The 17,592-nt window shown below is 45.0% G+C and overlaps 1 protein-coding gene across 1 annotated transcript in view; it reads right to left on the reverse strand.

Annotated features, from left to right (window-relative positions):
* ABI3BP (ABI family member 3 binding protein) overlaps window positions 1-17,592 on the reverse strand; it is a 213,764-nt gene that overhangs the window by 157,400 nt on the left and 38,772 nt on the right. The window contains exon 2 of the mRNA XM_084843209.1: window positions 12,601-12,780. Within this exon, the coding sequence (XP_084699335.1) occupies window positions 12,601-12,780 (180 nt within the window). The remainder of the gene's footprint in view (window positions 1-12,600; window positions 12,781-17,592) is intronic.

Raw genomic sequence — 17,592 nt, forward strand, 5'->3', positions numbered from 1 at the left:
AGTATGCATAGGATTGCATCCTTAGACCCTCATAAGGGTCTAAGGCCTTATGCCTTTAAAGCCTTAGGCCACTTGGTATATTGAATGTTTACATACAGTCAGGCCAGAAATATTGGAACAAGGATAACTGTTTTGGCAGTTGGCTTCTGTACACCACCACACTGAAGTTGAAAGGAAACACACCCAGATGGGAGCGAAGTCAGCACTTTCAGCTGTATTTCAAGGGGTTTGACAACAGTGGGGCACTAACCATTCAGGAAGGACAGCCAGTGGCATACACACACACCCATCAAAACAAACCAACATCATTTCAAACTTAAGGATCACCTTTAATACCTGGATGAAAATCCTCTGCAGTCAATGACTGCCTGAAGTCTGGAACCCATGGACATGACCAAATGCTGAGTTTCCTCCCTCAAGATGCTTTGCCAGGCCTTTACTGCAGCTGCCTTCAGCTGCTGCTTGTTTGTGGGTCTTTCTGCCTTCAGTCTTGTCTTCAGTAAGTGAAAAGCATGCTCTATTGGGTTGAGATCAGGTGACTGACTTGGCCATTGAAGAACATCCCACTTGTTTGCCTTGAGAAACTCTTGGGTAGCTTTTGCTGTATGTTTTGGGTCATTATCCATCTGCTATATGAAGCGGCATCCTATCAGTTTGGCAGCATTCGGCTGAATCTCAGCAGAAAGTATAGGCCTATACACTTCAGAATTCGTCCTGCTGCTTTTATCAGCAGTCAGGTCATCAATAAACACCAGTGACCTGGTTCCATTGGCAGCTATACATGCCCATGCCATAACACTGCCTCCACTAGGGATGGCGGAGAATTCCGCCACGGATTTCAGTGAGGCCGAATGCACTGGCATTCAGCCCCCCGAAACCCGTGATGGAACAGCCTCCCCGCCCCCCCGCGGATTCCCCCCTGGGACGAAGCTTACTTGGGGCGGATGTTCTGGCGGCAGTGGCTCCAGCGGCTGGTCTTTCGACCGGCTGCCGCAGCCATTTGCATTTGCTATTTGCCGTGATAGGCTACGTAAGTATTTACGTAGCCTATCACGACAAGCAAAAAACCCCACAGCGTAAGCAGATGGCGGCAGCTATGGTGGCCGCCATTTGCGTTCCCTTTTTTTCGCTGTTTTAGCCTACGTAAATATTAACGTAGGATAAAATGGCAAAAAATAGGGAACGCAAATGGCAGCCGCCGTTTTTTTTTTTGCCTGCCGTGATAGGCTACGTAAGTATTTATGTAGTCTATCACGGCAGCCTGCCTGGATGCAAATGGCGGCCGCTATGGCGGCTGCCATTTGCGTCCGCAGCAGCCCATCCGTGGCCAGAGCTCCGGCTGCGGACAGCCCTGGCCGGCTGTTCCGCAGAGCCGCCACGGAGCGGAGCCGGCCAGGCAGGATTCCGGGGTGGAGGACCGGATCACCTCCCCCGCATCGAGGATTCTGGGGTGAGGGATGGAGCACCTCCCCCCCACCATGAATCATATCCGCGAAAAGGTAAGTGACTTTCATACATCCCTAGCCTCTACCATATTTGACAGATGATGTGGTATACTTTGGATCATGAGCTGTTCCTTTCCTTCTCCATACTTTTCTCATCATTCTGGTACAAGTTAATCTTGATTTCATCAGTCCAACAAATCTTATTTCAGAAATGGGCAGGATTTTTAAGTGTTTGCTGGCAAAGACTAATCTGGCCTGTCTGTTCTTGAGCATTACCAGTGGTTTGCACCTTGTTGTGAAGCCTCTGTATTTACATTCATAAAGCCGTCTCTTGACCGTAGATGTTGACAATGACATGCCTACCCCCTTAAGAGCATTCTTGACCTGGCTAAATGTTGTGAAAGTGTTCCTCTTCACCATGAGCAGAATTCTGCAGTCAATTAGGGATGGCGGAGAATTTCTCCCCGAAACTTCGGGGGGCCGAGCGCCAACGTGTTCGGCCCCCAGAACAAGTTTCAGGGAGAAATTCTCCGCACCCCTCCCCGGGACAGGACTTACCTTTGCCAAATGTCCCTCCCAGCGGCGGGTCCGGCTGGCGGTTTGGCGGGTGTTCGTCCGGGGCGGGAGCGGCAGCCGGTCTTTCGACCGGCTGCCGCCCCCGCCATTCCAATAAAAGAAAAAAAAAACACGCCCCCGTGATAGGCTACGTGACGATTAACGTAGCCTATCACGGCTAGATCTGCAAAGTCAGCCGTGATAGGCTACGTTAATCGTCACGTAGCCTATCACGGGTGACTTAAAAAAAAAAAAAAGCGCGTACGGATAATGGCGGCCCCCATAGGGAGCCGCCATTCGCATTCCTTATTTGGTCGCTGTAGTCTACGTAAAGATTTACGTAGACTACGGCGAAAATAAGGGCAACGCTATTTGCGTTGCCCTTATTTTCGCCGTAGTCTACGTAAATCTTTACGTAGACTACAGCGACCAAATAAGGAACGCGAATGGCGGCTCCCTATGGGGGCCGCCATTTGCGTACGCGCTTTTTTTTTTTTTAAGTCACCCGTGATAGGCTACGTGACGATTAACATAGCCTATCATGGCTGACTTTGCAGATCTAGCCGTGATAGGCTACGTTAATCGTCATGTAGCCTATCACGGGGGCATTTTTGGTTTTTTTTTAACTTTTTATTTCACGGCCGGGCGAGGCGCCTCCTCCCCGGCCTGAATTTCAGCCGGGCGAGGCGGGAAGCCTCCCCCCCGGCCTGAACTTTGGGGGGAGAGCAGCGAAGCGCCTCCCCCCCCACTGCGAAAAGCTGCGAGACCAGGTAAGTGGCTTTCATGCACTCCTATCTTTTTCAGGATGTTCCAAACTGTTGTATTGGCCACTTCCACTGTTTTTGCTATCTCTCTGATGGGTTTATTTTGTTTCCTCAGCCTAATGGTGGCCTCCTTCTCTCACATGGACACCTCTTTGGACCTCATGTTGGGAGTTCCATTGAACAGCTACCAAATGCAAATGTGACACTCAGAACCACCTCGAGGCCTTTTATCTGCTTGATTGGTCATGGGGCACCCAGGAAACAGGCCACACCTGGCCATGCAGCTGCTTGTCAGCCATTCATTCCATTACTTTATGGGCCACCCACCAACGATGTATGCCACTGGCTGTCCTTCCTGATTGGTTAGTGCCCCACTTTTGTCAAACCCCTTGAATTACAGCTGGAAGTTCTGACTTCGCTCCCATCTGGGTGTATTTCCTTTCAACTTCAATGTGGTGGTGTACCGAGGCCAACTACCAAAACTGTTATCCTTGTTCCAATATTTCTGGCCCTGACTGTAAGTGAAATGACAGAGGTTATTATTTTCTATATTTCTAAAGTGTTAGAGCCCAATGAACGTGGCTGAATTGACTTGTCATTGGACTGATATTGTAGTTTCTTAGTGCTGTATGCAACGATGTCATTCCACAAACACAAATTATGCTACTGAAAGGGACCTCTAGCATAATGCCAACAGTGCTAGTGGAAACCCAGTTGTGCAAGCTAATGCTGTTGGTGTTGCACTAGAGGTCTGGTTGACTAGTGCAACATAATTTACATTAGTGGAATGACATAATTGGATACTGTTCTTAGACAGCATGAAGGTGACACTACTGCAGATTACATTGTTACAGAGAAGCAAATAATTCTCTCTGTTTTGCCATTTGGGAAATTTTCCTTGCCATACACATTTTTAGGTTTAGCGTGTGCTGGTGGATGGCGGGGGCAGGAAACTTATTGCCCTCCAGATATTTTAGCCTACAACTCCCAACATTCCTCACTATTGGCTATGCTGGCTAGGGGTGATGGGAGTTGTAGACCAAAACACTTGGAGGGCCACAAGCTGCCCACCCCTGGGTATGGCTTAATTTTTATTGAGGTACAAAACCTATGTCTGGGCAATGCCACTTCTGGGTGCAAGTGGGGGCTCATAAGAGAGAATGTTCCTTCATACAGACACAATCCTTCCATGTAGAAAAACCAGAGCTCAGAAACACGGGATCCAGCCTAGCCTTTTTCTTAATATGCTAGTTTCCTGTGTGACAGGATTTTTTTGTAAATAAGCCCTCACTTTCAGTCTGAAGTGGTATAGTCCAAACAGAGATTTACCACTTCAGTGAAAAAGTGTGTACCCCATGAGGCAAGACAGGACAAAAGGCAAGGCACTGTTAAGTAGGAGCTGCCAGGGAAGAGATCCTCATTCCCTTGAAGGCTGGAACATATATGGCTGCTGCTAAAAGCATAAACCTTGTGTCTCCTCCTTTTTCCTCCCCCATAATGTCTAGCGATACAACACATGTGAAATGATGTCAGCACATTACAGTCTTCCATACGCCACTTCATTGACTAGCAGTTATGAGGGAAACACACAACATGCTAACATCGTATTTTGTATTGCCTGATGTTACCAGGGAGATAGGAGGAGATATGAAGTTCCTGCTTTCGGTGCTTGTGCCATAAGATCAGCATTCACTTCAGCTGTCAATTGCACTGCTTAAAACCACAATTCTCATTTAATTAACAATAGAATGTAGGAATGCTTCATTTTATGAAGAAATAAGTGTATTCAACGAAGTAATGGTGAACTCCTTTTGATTCTTATTAATAATGTCAAGGAAACTGTACAGAGAATACACATCTCCCATCACTTGATATATTTGCATTACCTGCCATAGATCTAATGCATTTGGCTGAACATCTGATGCTCTGAGCCAATTTAAATAAGTAATAATTTGTCAATGACTATATTTAACCTGCCTTGTGTATAAAGTTCAAAAATTCAAATACTGACTTTGAAGAAAGTTATCATTTTTACTGTTAAATACTGACCATATTTGAATTCTGAATGGAAGATAGCAACCTATAAATGAGCTCAGAATGAATGGATGGACTCATGCCACAATTTCACTCTCAGGCTGCAGTCCTATACCCACTTGCCTGGGAATCAGCTCCATTCAGTTCAGTGGGATTCATTTCTAAGTAGGCAGGTATAGAATTGCCCTGTTAATTCATTTTATTGAGTTTATTTGGTAGTTATGAATGAGCAATCAGTTGTGAAGCTTCAAACTCCTCAAAGTGTCATTTTTCAGCATCAGAGATGTGTTTCCCCCACCTGTACTTAAGGCGTAATCTTATGCATGTTTAGACAGAAAAAAAGCTTACAACTCCCAGCATGAGGCATGCTGGGAATTGTAGGCATTTTTTCTGTCTAAACACACATAGTATTGTGCCCTTAATAGCTCTTTATTGCCTATAAGAAATACAAGCATTTAGTTATTCAGTAACTCTGACATTACATATATAGATTTTATACTACAGGGAGACAGGTGATTTGTTTAATATCTTCTGGATCCTCACCCATGTGGTTTTTGGAAGTTTACAGATCCTATGTTGCTGTCATGAAGTGTGACAAACACACCATCACCACACATTTTGCTATTAGCACTACATGAGGCCTTTAAAAAAATGACTTAAGAATTGGAAGCTGTCACCTGTTTTTTCAAGTAATGTCATTTTTTCATTACAGTTGGGACATGTTCTGTCTGACTGAATCATATTTGAAAGGTCAGCACAGCTCTTTCCTTTTGGCATCAGTTTCAGTCGTGCTGCTGTCCAAAATGTAAACACAGCAGGAGACTTTGGAAAATTTGCTTTATGCTCCGCTGACTTCCTCCTGTTATGATGACAATACTTTCTATTATTTCTGCAATGACAAATCCTTTCAGTTTTCTTCATTATATCATTTTTCACTCCCCAAGGTAGAACTATTTCTATTAGAGGAGACCCTACTGAACTTAAAAGTTGCAACTGTGCGAAGTATTCTGGTTTCTTTATATAGATCGTGAGTTCTTTATGAACTTTGGCTGTTTTCTCCCCCCTCCCTTTTTTTTAAAATGATTGTTTTGGTCTCTTTTCTTGTTTTAGTATTTTGTGGATCCTTCTGCCAAGAGTTTAGCTTGCTGTTATGAGTCTGGTTAGGACAGCATTTAATTGGTAGCCAAATATATTGAGTTACGAACCGAAATTGAAAGACAGAAAAACTGTATACCTGATAGGTTTGATATGAAACATGGTGAAGAGATGTGCAGCAGGATGCTAAGCATGTTTATTCAGTAAATGTGTGCAGGATTGCAGCCTTAGAAGCCCACCCCAGGAGTACAAACATTTAAAGTTGCCCCAAATAGCCAGAGGGTATTTAAAAGCTGCGAACCAGCTGCTCCTCCATTTGTCAGATACAGACTTGCAGGCAGCTATTCAGGCCAGTAACTTCTTTGTGGCTGATTTGATGTGTGCCAACAGCTGATTGTAGGATTAGTAAACTTTCATGTGTTTTACTTATCTAAAGGAGCATCAAGCATAGAGTCTCACCTATAGCAATCTGCCTTAGGCAGACATGTTCACATATATGAGGAAAGAATTTTAAAGAATCAGTAGGCCTGTAGGACATAAGCATTTTAATTTTCTATTAAAAGAAAAAGCCTGATGGGCATATTAAGTGACTCCTTTATCTCTTTAACTTGTTATGCCACACAGTCAGCATAATTAACATAATAAGTCTATTATCTTCAAATGCAGAAAAACAAGCAGTTTGGCCGTGAACTATTCAGCAATAGCCTTTAGCACATTCAGCAGCTGCTTCTGTAATCTGTGCAAGGTAAATTTCTCAGTAATGTATGGAATAATTTTTGTGCACTGCATCTTAGCTGTTTAAAATGTCTAATGTATAACAGTGTTTTAAAACGTAATTACAAGAAATGCAGTCCATCCATTTATACTAGTATGGGGTTTGAATCTTAGTGAAGCATGGTCATACAACCTCTAAAATGTAAGCATACCAAAACATTTTGTAAAGTCATCAGCTGCTGCTTTGTTGTTTCTAGATGGATTAGGGAGTATATAGCACTTAATTCCAAACTATTAGGGAGCAATCCCATGGCCGCTAGACAGTGGCTAGACGGCCATAGGCTATGCTGTTTTCCGGGAACCACCCTCAGAGCCTGCACTCTGAGATCGGTTCCCAGAAAACCGACCTCTCGCCACGTCTGCGCTGCCTCGGAAACAGTGTGGAGAAGCCCTGTCCTCCACACTCAGAAGAGGAGCATGGAGCAGCTGAAAAGGAGTGGGGCTGGGGGCGTTCCAGGATGGGGAGGGCATCCTATGTGTCGTACAGCAGCCTCCTCTCCCGCTTGGCACCCCTGCGGCTAGACAGCCGAAAATGGCTGTCTAGCAGAAAAAGCTGGGCAGGAGAGGCAGGGAGGGAACAATCCCCCCATGCTTCTCCTGCTTATCTAGATAGGATTGCGCCCTTAATGTATTTGTTTAAAAAAATCTTGTTTTGAATCTTCATTATTGTTGCATGGATTTGTTTAACCACAAGTTTTAAAGATATGTGAGCATGTTGCTGAACTCCTGATGTACTTCTGCTCCAATATTGTTTTAAAACCAGGAGTCAGTTACATGCTGTAATCCCTAATAGAGAAGACAATTCTACATATCATATTAAAGCCAATTTAATATGTTATACAGACTAAGAACACAAATCAACATTGTAAGGTGTTCTTAAATCATTATCCATTGAAATCACTTAACTTTGAGTACACTTAACTTTGATTTGGATTGTGGCCTATCTATGGCTCCAGTAGGATAGCTTTGAAATGGTAATTCTACCACAATGGCATCAATACTTTAATCACAGTCTCTACAGAGAGACTCCAGTCCCTGAAAGCATGTGTCATGATAAATTTAGGGCACAACCTTATGCATGTTTAGCCAGAAAAAAAGTCCTGCAACCTCCAGCATTCCTTAGCTAGCCATGCTGGCTGGGGAATGCTGTCAATTGTAGGACTTGTTTCTGTCTGTCTCAACATGCATAGGATTATGCCTTTAGGCTGCTTTCCTATGCACATTTACCTTGGAGTAAATTGCATTGAACTCTATGGGACTTATTTCCCAGTAAACATGCATACAGTAGCACTGTATGGCTGCAATCCTATCCACACTCACCTCTGAGTAAGTGCCATTGAAATTTCACTGTAGAAATACCCAATTTTTAAAATAACAGCCCAAAATTCGCATTTCCCCATAGGCGGCGGCGGCAGGGGGGGATTTGTGCATTTCCACACATATGAATTTGCGCAAGTGCACAAGTGCAAATTTGCACAAATTTGGAAACGAAAAAATCCAATCCTACTGACTGGTAGACAATGGGATGAAAGACACCTTGACAATCAGCAAACCACAGATGGAACGGATCTTACACAATCCGTACATCCCTACCTGCAGGTGCTATGTTGCCAACCCCTCTACTAGGGTATCATGGGACACAGCCAGATGGACAACTGGTCTATAGGAGCCTCACATGACCTGGTCAGTTTTTCTATTGAAGCATTATGAAAATTGCTCTTGAGGGTGGTCAGGGGATGGTTTGGAGAAGGGCTGTTAAAAGTGTACTTTTTGCTGTAAAAGCTGTTTTGTGCCACAAGTGCATTCCAGTGCTGGTTGCTGGGCTTAAGCCTCCAGACAGACAAGGAAAGAGAAGTAAGTGGGTTCTCATAATGAGATCCTTTGCAGCACAGCTGCCCAGTAAGGAAGTGAAGCTTTTAAACAAAGAAATCTAGGCAAGCATCACCATGACTTCTTTTTAGGAATACAAGAGGCAAGAGCTGACTAGAGCAATCAGCTGTCCCTTAGCCTGTTTACTGTCGTTGTGTCTAATTTACATGCTAACCAATGTGATATTTTGCAATTAGCCATGCACAAGCGTGACAATGATTAAACAACCCCTTTCCCATCTAAGCCCTGTTTTGCTGACAGAGGGTGTGGTCAGTGTTTCTCATCTGTACCTGTTTCCATGGATACAAACCAGCATATCCAAATGAACGCTAGCCAGAAACAGACTTGGCTTTTTCGGAAGGGTTGTGTTAAGTAAAATAAACTCTAGTAACTTCTAAGTATCTTGATGCAGCCCACTTCCCTTTCAGTATCTTCACTAAGTCAGTACATTACAATCCTGTCTTCTTCTTGTAGTCTTATATCACTGAATTTGTTTTCTGCTTTTTCTAAATATTATCTTGAAACATGTCCTTGTTCTCCCTTGGATTATTCCACATTATGACATCACTAACCTTCCTCCCATTCTCTAATCACAATAATCTTGTGTTACCTTACATATGGGGTTTGGACTGTCTTCCCAAAATGTAACCCCAGCAAAATATACTCGTACAGGTTTCTCAGGAGACAGGTAAGGTGGTCTGGTACTCCCATCTCTTTAAGAATTTGCCACAGTTTGTTGTGATCCACACAATCAAAGGCTTTAGTGTAGTCAATGAAGCAGAAATAGACGTTTTTCTGGAATTCTCTTGCTTTCTCCATGATCCAGCGAATGTTGGCGATTTGATCTCTAGTTCCTCTGCCTCTTCGAAACCCAGCTTGTACTTCTGGTAGTTCTTGGTTCACATACCACTGAAGCCTAGCTTGTAGGATTTTGAGCATCACCTTGCTGGCATGCAAAATGAGCACAATTGTACGGTAGTTTGAACACTCTTTGGCGTTGCCCTTCTTTGGAATTGGAATGTAAACTGACCTTTTCCAGTCTTGTGGCCACTGTTGAGTGTTCCAAATTTGTTGGCATATTGAATGCAGCACTTTAACAGCGTCATCTTTTAGGATTTTAAATAGCTCAGCTGGAATACTGTCATCTCTGCTAGCTTTGTTGTTAGTAATGCTTCCTAAGTAGGGATGTACGAAAGTCACTTACCTGTTCGCGGATTATGCTGATGCTGGGGGGGAGGCGCTCCGTCCCTCCCCCCCCAAATCTGGCCAGGGGGGAGGCGCTCCATCCCTCCCCCCCAAATCCTGGCCGGCCAGCTCCGCTCCGCAGGGATTCTGCAGAGCCACCGGCCGGCTCCGCCAGTGGCCGGACATCCGGCCGCTGGCTAGCAGGGACGCAAATGGCAGCAGCTGTAGCCGCCACCGTTTGTGACCCTGCAGTCAGCCGTGATAGGCTATGTAAATGTTTACGTAGCCTATTACGGCTGATTAAAAAAAACCAAAAAACCGCGCGTACGCAAATGGCGGCGCCCATGGGCACCGCCATTTGCATTCCTTATTTTGGCACGTCTTAGTCTACGTAAACGTTTATGTAGACTACGGTGAAAATAAGGGGAACGCAAATAGCGTAGCATCTACCTAGCGCCGCCGCCATTTGCGTCCCTGCAGTCAGCCGTGATAGATATAGGCTATGTAAACATTTACGTAGCCTATCACAGTGTTTTTTAAAATTTAGCCATGATAGGCTATGTAAATCTTTACGTAGCCTATCACGTTTTTTTGTTTTTTTTTAAACTTGGAAATGGCGGCGGCCGCCGCCACCGAACCGCCACCGGAGCCACCGCTGCCAGGAAGATCCGCCCAGGTAAGTCCCGTCCCGGGGGGGGGGCCGTTCCACCACCGATTTCAGGGGGCCGAATGCGCTGGCATTCGGCCTCCCCGAGATCCGTGGTGGAACTTTCGTACATCCCTATTCCTAAGGCCGACTTGACTTCACTCTCGAAGATGTCCGACTCAAGTTCAGTGACTCCACTATCATGGCTATTAGGGACATTAAGATATTTCCTATATAGTTCTTCTGGGTATTCTTGCCACCTCTTCTTAATCTCATCTGCTTCTGTTAGGTCCCTGCCTTTTTTGTCCTTTATCATGCCCTTCTTTGCACAAAACCTTCCCTCCAATTTTCTTGAAGAGATCTCTAGTCTTTCCCATTCTATTGTTTTCCTCGATTTCTTTGCATTGTTCATTTAAGAAGGCCTTCTTGTCTCTCCTTGCTATTGTCTGGAACTCTGCATTCAGTTGGATATATCTTCCCCTTTCTCCCTTGCTTTTCGCTTCCCTTCTTTCCTCACCTACTTGTAAAGCCTCATCAGACAGCCACTTGGATTTCTTGCATTTCTTTTTCTTGGGGATGGATTGCGTTGCTGCCTCCTGAACAATGTTACAGAACTCCGTCCATAGTTCCTCAGGCACTCTGTCTATCAGGTCTAATCCCTTGAATCTATTCCTCACCTCCACTGTATATTCATACGGGATATGATTTAGGTCATACCTGAATGGTTTAGTGGTTTTCTCTACGTTCTTCAATTTAAGCCGAAATTTTGCAATAAGAAGCTCATGATCTGAGCCACAGTCAGCTCCAGGTCTTGTTTTTACTGACTGTATAGAGCTTCTCCATCTTTGGCTGCAAAGGCCATAATCAATCTGATTTCGATATTGACCATCTGGTGATGTCCATGTGTAGAGTCGTCTCTTGTGCTGTTGGAAAAGAGCGTTTGCTATGATCAGCGTGTTCTCTTGGCAAAACTCTATTAGCCTTTGTCCTGCTTCATTTTGTACACCAAGGCCATGCTTGCCTGTTATCCCGGTGAGTTCTTGACTTCCTACTTTAGCATTCCAATCCCCTATGATGAAGAGGACATCTTTTTTTGGTGTTAGTTCTAGAAGGTGTTGTAGGTCTTCATAGAACTGATCAACCTCAGCTTCTTCAGCCTCAGTGGTTGGGGCAAAGACTTGAATTACTGTGATGTTGAATGGTTTGCCTTGGATTCGTACTGAGATCATTCTATCGTTTTTGAGATTGTACCCCAGTACTGCTTTTCCCACCCTTTGTTGACTATGAGTGCTACTCCATTTCTTCTACAAGATTCTTGCCCACAGTAGTAGATATGATGGTCACATTCCAGGTTCCTAAACAATTTTGTTCTTTACAGCATCGGACTTTCTTTTCACCACCAGACACATCCACAGCTGAGTGTCCTTTCGGCTTTGGCCCAGCCGCTTCACTCTTTCTGGTGCTACTTGGAAATTCCCTCTGCTCTTCCCCAGTAGTATATTGGACACCTTCTGACCTGAGGGGCTCATCTTCCAGCGTCATCTCTTTTAGCCTTGTGATACGTTCCATGGGGTTTTCTTGGCAAGAATACTGGAGTGGGTTGCCATTTCCTTCTCCAGTGGACCACATTTTGTCCAAACTCTCCACCATGACCTGTCCATCTTGGGTGGCCCTGCACAGCATAGCTTATGGCTTCACTGAGTTACGCAAGCCCCTTCTCCACAACAAGGCAGTGATCCATAATCATCCTCCTCTCCATTTTATCTTCACAACAACAACCCTGTGAGGTGTGTGGGGCTGAGAGTCTGTAACTGGCCCATAGTCACCTAGTGAGCTTCCATGGCTGCATGGGGACTAGAACCCAGATCTCCCAACTCCCAGTCCAACACCCTAGCCACTACACCACACTGGCTCATCATCTGATAGTTCTATTTACAAATGAACAAATAATTGGATAATATATAAGCTATCCTTATATATTAAAGAGCTGTTTGGATAGCTTGTTCAACATTTTGATTGCATTAGTGTAAAATTAGCCTCTTTCGTTTAGATATTAAATGACTTTGGAAAACACTAGTAAATGGAAACACGCAGACAGGCAAAGAAACAACACAATAAATCATTCAGAATGTATAGAAATATCTGCCACTGTTGAAATTTCATGAAAACAAGTAAACATGTTTTCAAATCCCACAACCATCTCTTGAAAATACAGTTCTACAAATTGCCTTACCAACTTCAGTTATGTAAGATTTTCCATCTGACGGCAGAGAAATATACTGGTTAGAGAAGGAGCTGCTGCCATACCCCAAGATGAAGCCTTCCAGTTTGGTGCTTTGACTTGGTGGAATATATCTCATGCACACTGCATCACCAGTTGCATTTATCTGAACTCTCAGGCTTTGTCTCTTAACTGTGGAGGGGGGAGAGAGAGAATGGGGAAAACATAAGAACATAAGAAGAGGTAACAATGGCCATTTTCATAGTTCACTATAAGCCAATGCGATTCTGATGAAGAAACAGGCAGAGAAAAAAATGTCATACATTGCTTGCTGCAGGATGTTGTGAAGTGGATACACTCCACAATGAACTGGTTTGCACATCACGAAAAGCCACCGTGAAAACAAGCCACTCTGAACAACCCAACAACAAACCAGGGGTTCTCAGGGTGGCTTGTGTGTGGTTAACAAACCACGCTGAGGAAAGCATGCTAGGTTTGGACATCACAACAAGCCACCCTGAAACAAACAAGGGTGACTACCTACCATGGGTTGTCATATTGTACAAACCAGGTCAGTGTGTTTAATGGACACTTAGTGGAACAGAAAGTGTAGTGTATTTGCTGATGATCACATAAACTAGCCAAAGGATATGCACACACAGTGCACACACAGACTACTCAGTCCATCACTGAGTATTTATGTTGCATAGCACAATTTAGTAAGTACTGGATTGCAATCCTAAACATATGTAATATGGTATAAGCCCCGCTGAACACAGTGACACTTACAGTACTTAATTGCAGATTCAGTATAACCCCAGGTGGGCATTAAGAACAGAAGAGCAGCCATGCTGGATCAGACCAAGGGTCCATCTAGTCTAGCATTCTGTTCACACAGTGGCCAACCAGCTGTTGACCAGAACCCACAAGCAGGTCACAAGTGCAAGAGCACCCTCCTGCCCATGTTCCCCAGAAACTGGTGTAAATAAGCTTACTGCCTCTGGTACTGGAGGTAGCACATAGCCATCAGGACTAGTAACCACTGATAGCCTTCTCCTCCAGGAACCTGTCTAACTCCTTTTTAAAGCCATTCAAATTGGTGGTCATCACTACATCTTGAGGTAGCAAATTCCAACGTTTAACTATGTGCTGTGAGAAGAAGTACTTTCTTTTATCTCTCCTGAATCTCTCATCAATCAGCTTCATGGGATGACCCCATGTACTAGTATTTGCGAGTGGGAGAAAAATGTCTCCCTATCCACATTCTCTACATCATGTATAATTTTGTACACCTCTATCCTGTCTCCCCTTACCGTTCTTTTTCCCAAGCTAAACAAGCCCAGCTGTTGTAACCTTTCCTCATAGAGGAGATACTCCAGCCCTTTGATCATTTTCAGGAGCAATCCTATGGCCACTAGACACTGTCTAGAGGGCCATAGGATATGCTCATTTCTGGGAACCGACCTTGGAGCCCGTACTCCAAGGTCGGTTCCTGGAAATCTGACTATCCCCCTCATCCGCGCAGCTTTGGAGGCAGTGCGGAATAGCCCCATCCTCCGCACTCAGGAGAGAAGCGTGGTGCGACTGAAAAGGGCTGGGGGGCATTCTGGGGCAGGGAGAGAGGAGCTGCGCATACGACACATCCAATGTGTTGTACAGCAGCTTCCTCTCCTGGTCGCCCTCCACCACCACTAGACAGCCGAAAATGGCTGTCTAGCGAAAAATAGCCAGGCAGGAGAGGCGCGGAGGGAACAATCCCCCCATGTCTCTCCTGCCTTTCTTTGGATAGGTGGCCGCCTATCTAGTTAGGATTGAGCCCTTAGTTGCGCTTTTCTGCACTTTTTCCAGCTCTATAATGAGCTGGGGAAAGTGCAATGAGAAATATGAGATGTCACCAACTCAAGCAGCATAAACCTACCAGCATAAATATCCAGCCACAAAAATGCAGGACTGGTCAAGAAGTGAGTGGCAGCCAATGGCATTTCAAGAGATGTGTCAAAGTTGCTCTTCATTATACATACAAAGGAGGGTGCAATCACATGGATGTTGGTCTACTCAGCAGCTGTTTGCAGAGATTCTTTAAAAGGGAGACCGCATGCACTTCTTTAAGAGGAGACCTATTCTGTTATTTTTTTTAACGGTAATTCCTATCAGTGTGAAGTGTGGAGGAGTTAAGAGCACTAGGGCCTTTGTTGGGTTTGTCAACTAAAGTTATGTTTCTTTTCCTGTTCAGGCAGAGTTTGATGTTGACTGTTATCCCTTTATGCTCATTCATCTGGTTAAGCACAGTCTGCAATTCATTTTGCTGACTGGCATGTTTATTTAAAGAGGGTGCACCTCCGCACCCAGCCTGGGTCACAGTTCAATTGCCTGTTATATAAAAGGATAGCTGCTACTCTCAAGATTGTGACACGGACACAATCCATAGGAAATGCAGCCACTAGATGGTGAGGGTTAGCCCTCAGGCTGTCAGGGAGCCATGGCAGCTTTAGAAAGAGTCTTGGTGTACTTTACCATATATTTATTTATCATTCTCATCAATCACTGTTTCCACCATTTGGGTGCTCAAAGGAACATATAATCAATAAAAACAAACCCAATACATTTGCACATTAAAAAAATGGAATGTCATAATTAATTACAATACGGCAGAGTACCAAGCAGCATCAGAAGCTATATTCTCACTGCAACCAACAGAGGCTTCGAAGCATCAGACTTTGATTGAGAAATCTGGTCACTGTTACACTATTCAGATTATTTATTATTCTGACACATTACCCTATCCAGAGCCAATATTGTAATACTCAGTAACATTACCCCATCTTGCTTAGTACTTACATAAACATTCATACAAATTAAACTATACTGCCACAGGCACTACAGTCTATTGGAGCCTGCTTGCTATTACCAAATGGCAGGTAGTAAATTATTCTACTGGGCAATGCTCTTGTCATGAAACAGGTGTAATTCAATCCGACTCTTGACAGCACAATCCTATACATGTCTATTCTGAAGGGAGTCCAGTTGAGTTCCACAGGGCTTACTCCCAGGAAAGTAGGCAATGGACTGCAGCCTGAATGTCACTACGTTGTCCAAACGCATGAAAGTAAAATACTGAGATCACTTAGGTTCTGAAGCCAAACCACATGCGCTCATGAGTTCAGCGCTTATCTTTGTGATGCATAACATGAGCATTATAAAGGTATGCTTTCGCTTAAAAATACATAAATGTGCATGCCCTGTACACTGAAGAATATGTTAAGGAAAATCAGTATTACTTCATTAATCCATATAGTTAGGAGCTCCTAACTATTAGGAGTTATCACCACAATGGAACTATATGAAATTTCTACAGAGAAGGTCAACTAATACCATCTCTTGCTGTTGAGGGAGCAGTTAAAGTGAAACAGCACAGCAGTAGGGGCTTGTCTTTAAGCATCCCCTATACTTGGATTTGTGTAAACATTACCCAAGCACAATCCTTCCCACCTCTTCCAAGGCTGCTCCTTTTCGCTATAAAGGGAAACAGAGCTGGTGTCAGGAGTCAACATCATGAGGCAACTGCCAAGGCCTATACCCCAAAGGGGGGCCACTACCAGCCCCTGAAGCCCCCCAGTTCTTGCTGCCACTGTCTGTTCACTTGCCCCCTCTAAAGAAGTGAGCAGTGACAGGAGAAGGAGCAGCAGCCTCTGCTCACCTTGCCCTCTTCCTCTGGGCAGCTGTGTAGCTTGGGCCCAAAGGGAGCAGCAAGTGCAATGGACACAGACAGTAATAACAGCAGTGAGAAGGAGGTCGGCCCATTCAGGGAAGGGGCCCACTGAGGTTATCTTCCTCAAGACCCTAAGCCTGACTAACCTGCAGCTGACACTGAAGAGATCTTGTTTGAGCTAATCGTTAGACAGAATGAGGTGATATACTGAAGCAGTAGAATTCTGGAATGTACCACTTCAGACTGCAGGACAGAGAGAAAAGGGGGTGGCGGGGGGGTAGGTGTCCCCACTCACTTTTTCCTTTGGCCCCACCCACCACTGGCATATGGCCCCTGACAGATTACCCTAAGGAAATGCAGCCCTCAACAGAAAAAAAAGTTGCCCATCACTGGTCTACACTGACTGGCAACAGCTCTCCAAGATTTCCAGGGCAGGAGAGCACACATGCCACCAGGCATTGTCACTGCTGTGTCTGTCTCCCCACTGCCCTGTCCGTCTCCCTTTCTCCCGTCTGTGTGCTCACTGCATTGTCTCCCACCCAGTCCCATCCCATTCACCCCTTTGGTGGTGTGCCTCCCACTCTATTGCCGCTCTCTGAAAAGCCATGTTGACTGGAGAAGTGGCCAGCATGGCTCTTGAGAAATCCACCCAGGCCTAAACCTGGCTCAAGGGGTCCTTCCTCAGATCCAGGCATTGTGGCAGGGGGTGTCTCTGGACTGGAGATCACCCATGGTAGAAGGGGAAACTGCACAGAAGCCTGGAAACCACCGAACAATCAATGGGATGGGGCCAGGGAAAAGGGGCATAGCCATCAGGGGAAGCCCAGTGAGCAAGATGGGGACCCCAGAAGGGTGAATTTGGCCTCCCAGCCTGAGGTTCACCACCCCTGCAATAGAGGAAAGCATAGACACACTTGTGACCTATTTGGCCCTACATGACCTGGTCTACTCACCTTCTCAGGCAAAATTGGAACTGTTCAGTCAGGATTGCTAAGGGATGTGCTTTATTGGCACCAGGAGGCAGGGAAAGACAACATTAGCTATCTGGTCCTGCTCTAGCTGGGTTGCTCCCTCCTCTACCACAAAGCCATCTAATATCGACTGCCCTGTGGGAATGAAAAGGAGAGAGAGGGAAGCAGGCAATGATAGAACTAGACACCTGGTCCTGCTCCAGATGGCTGTTCTCTCCCCCAACATAAGGCCATCTGACACAGACACACACACACCAGGTGCCTACGTCTGTCTAGTCTAACTAACCTTCTCAAAGCATGGTTTAAACAAACCATTTGTCAGGT

Source organism: Heloderma suspectum, chromosome 3 (genome assembly GCF_057233095.1).
Source record: "Heloderma suspectum isolate Gila_16-S chromosome 3, 16-S_ref, whole genome shotgun sequence".
Classification (NCBI taxonomy): Eukaryota; Metazoa; Chordata; class Lepidosauria; order Squamata; family Helodermatidae; genus Heloderma; species Heloderma suspectum.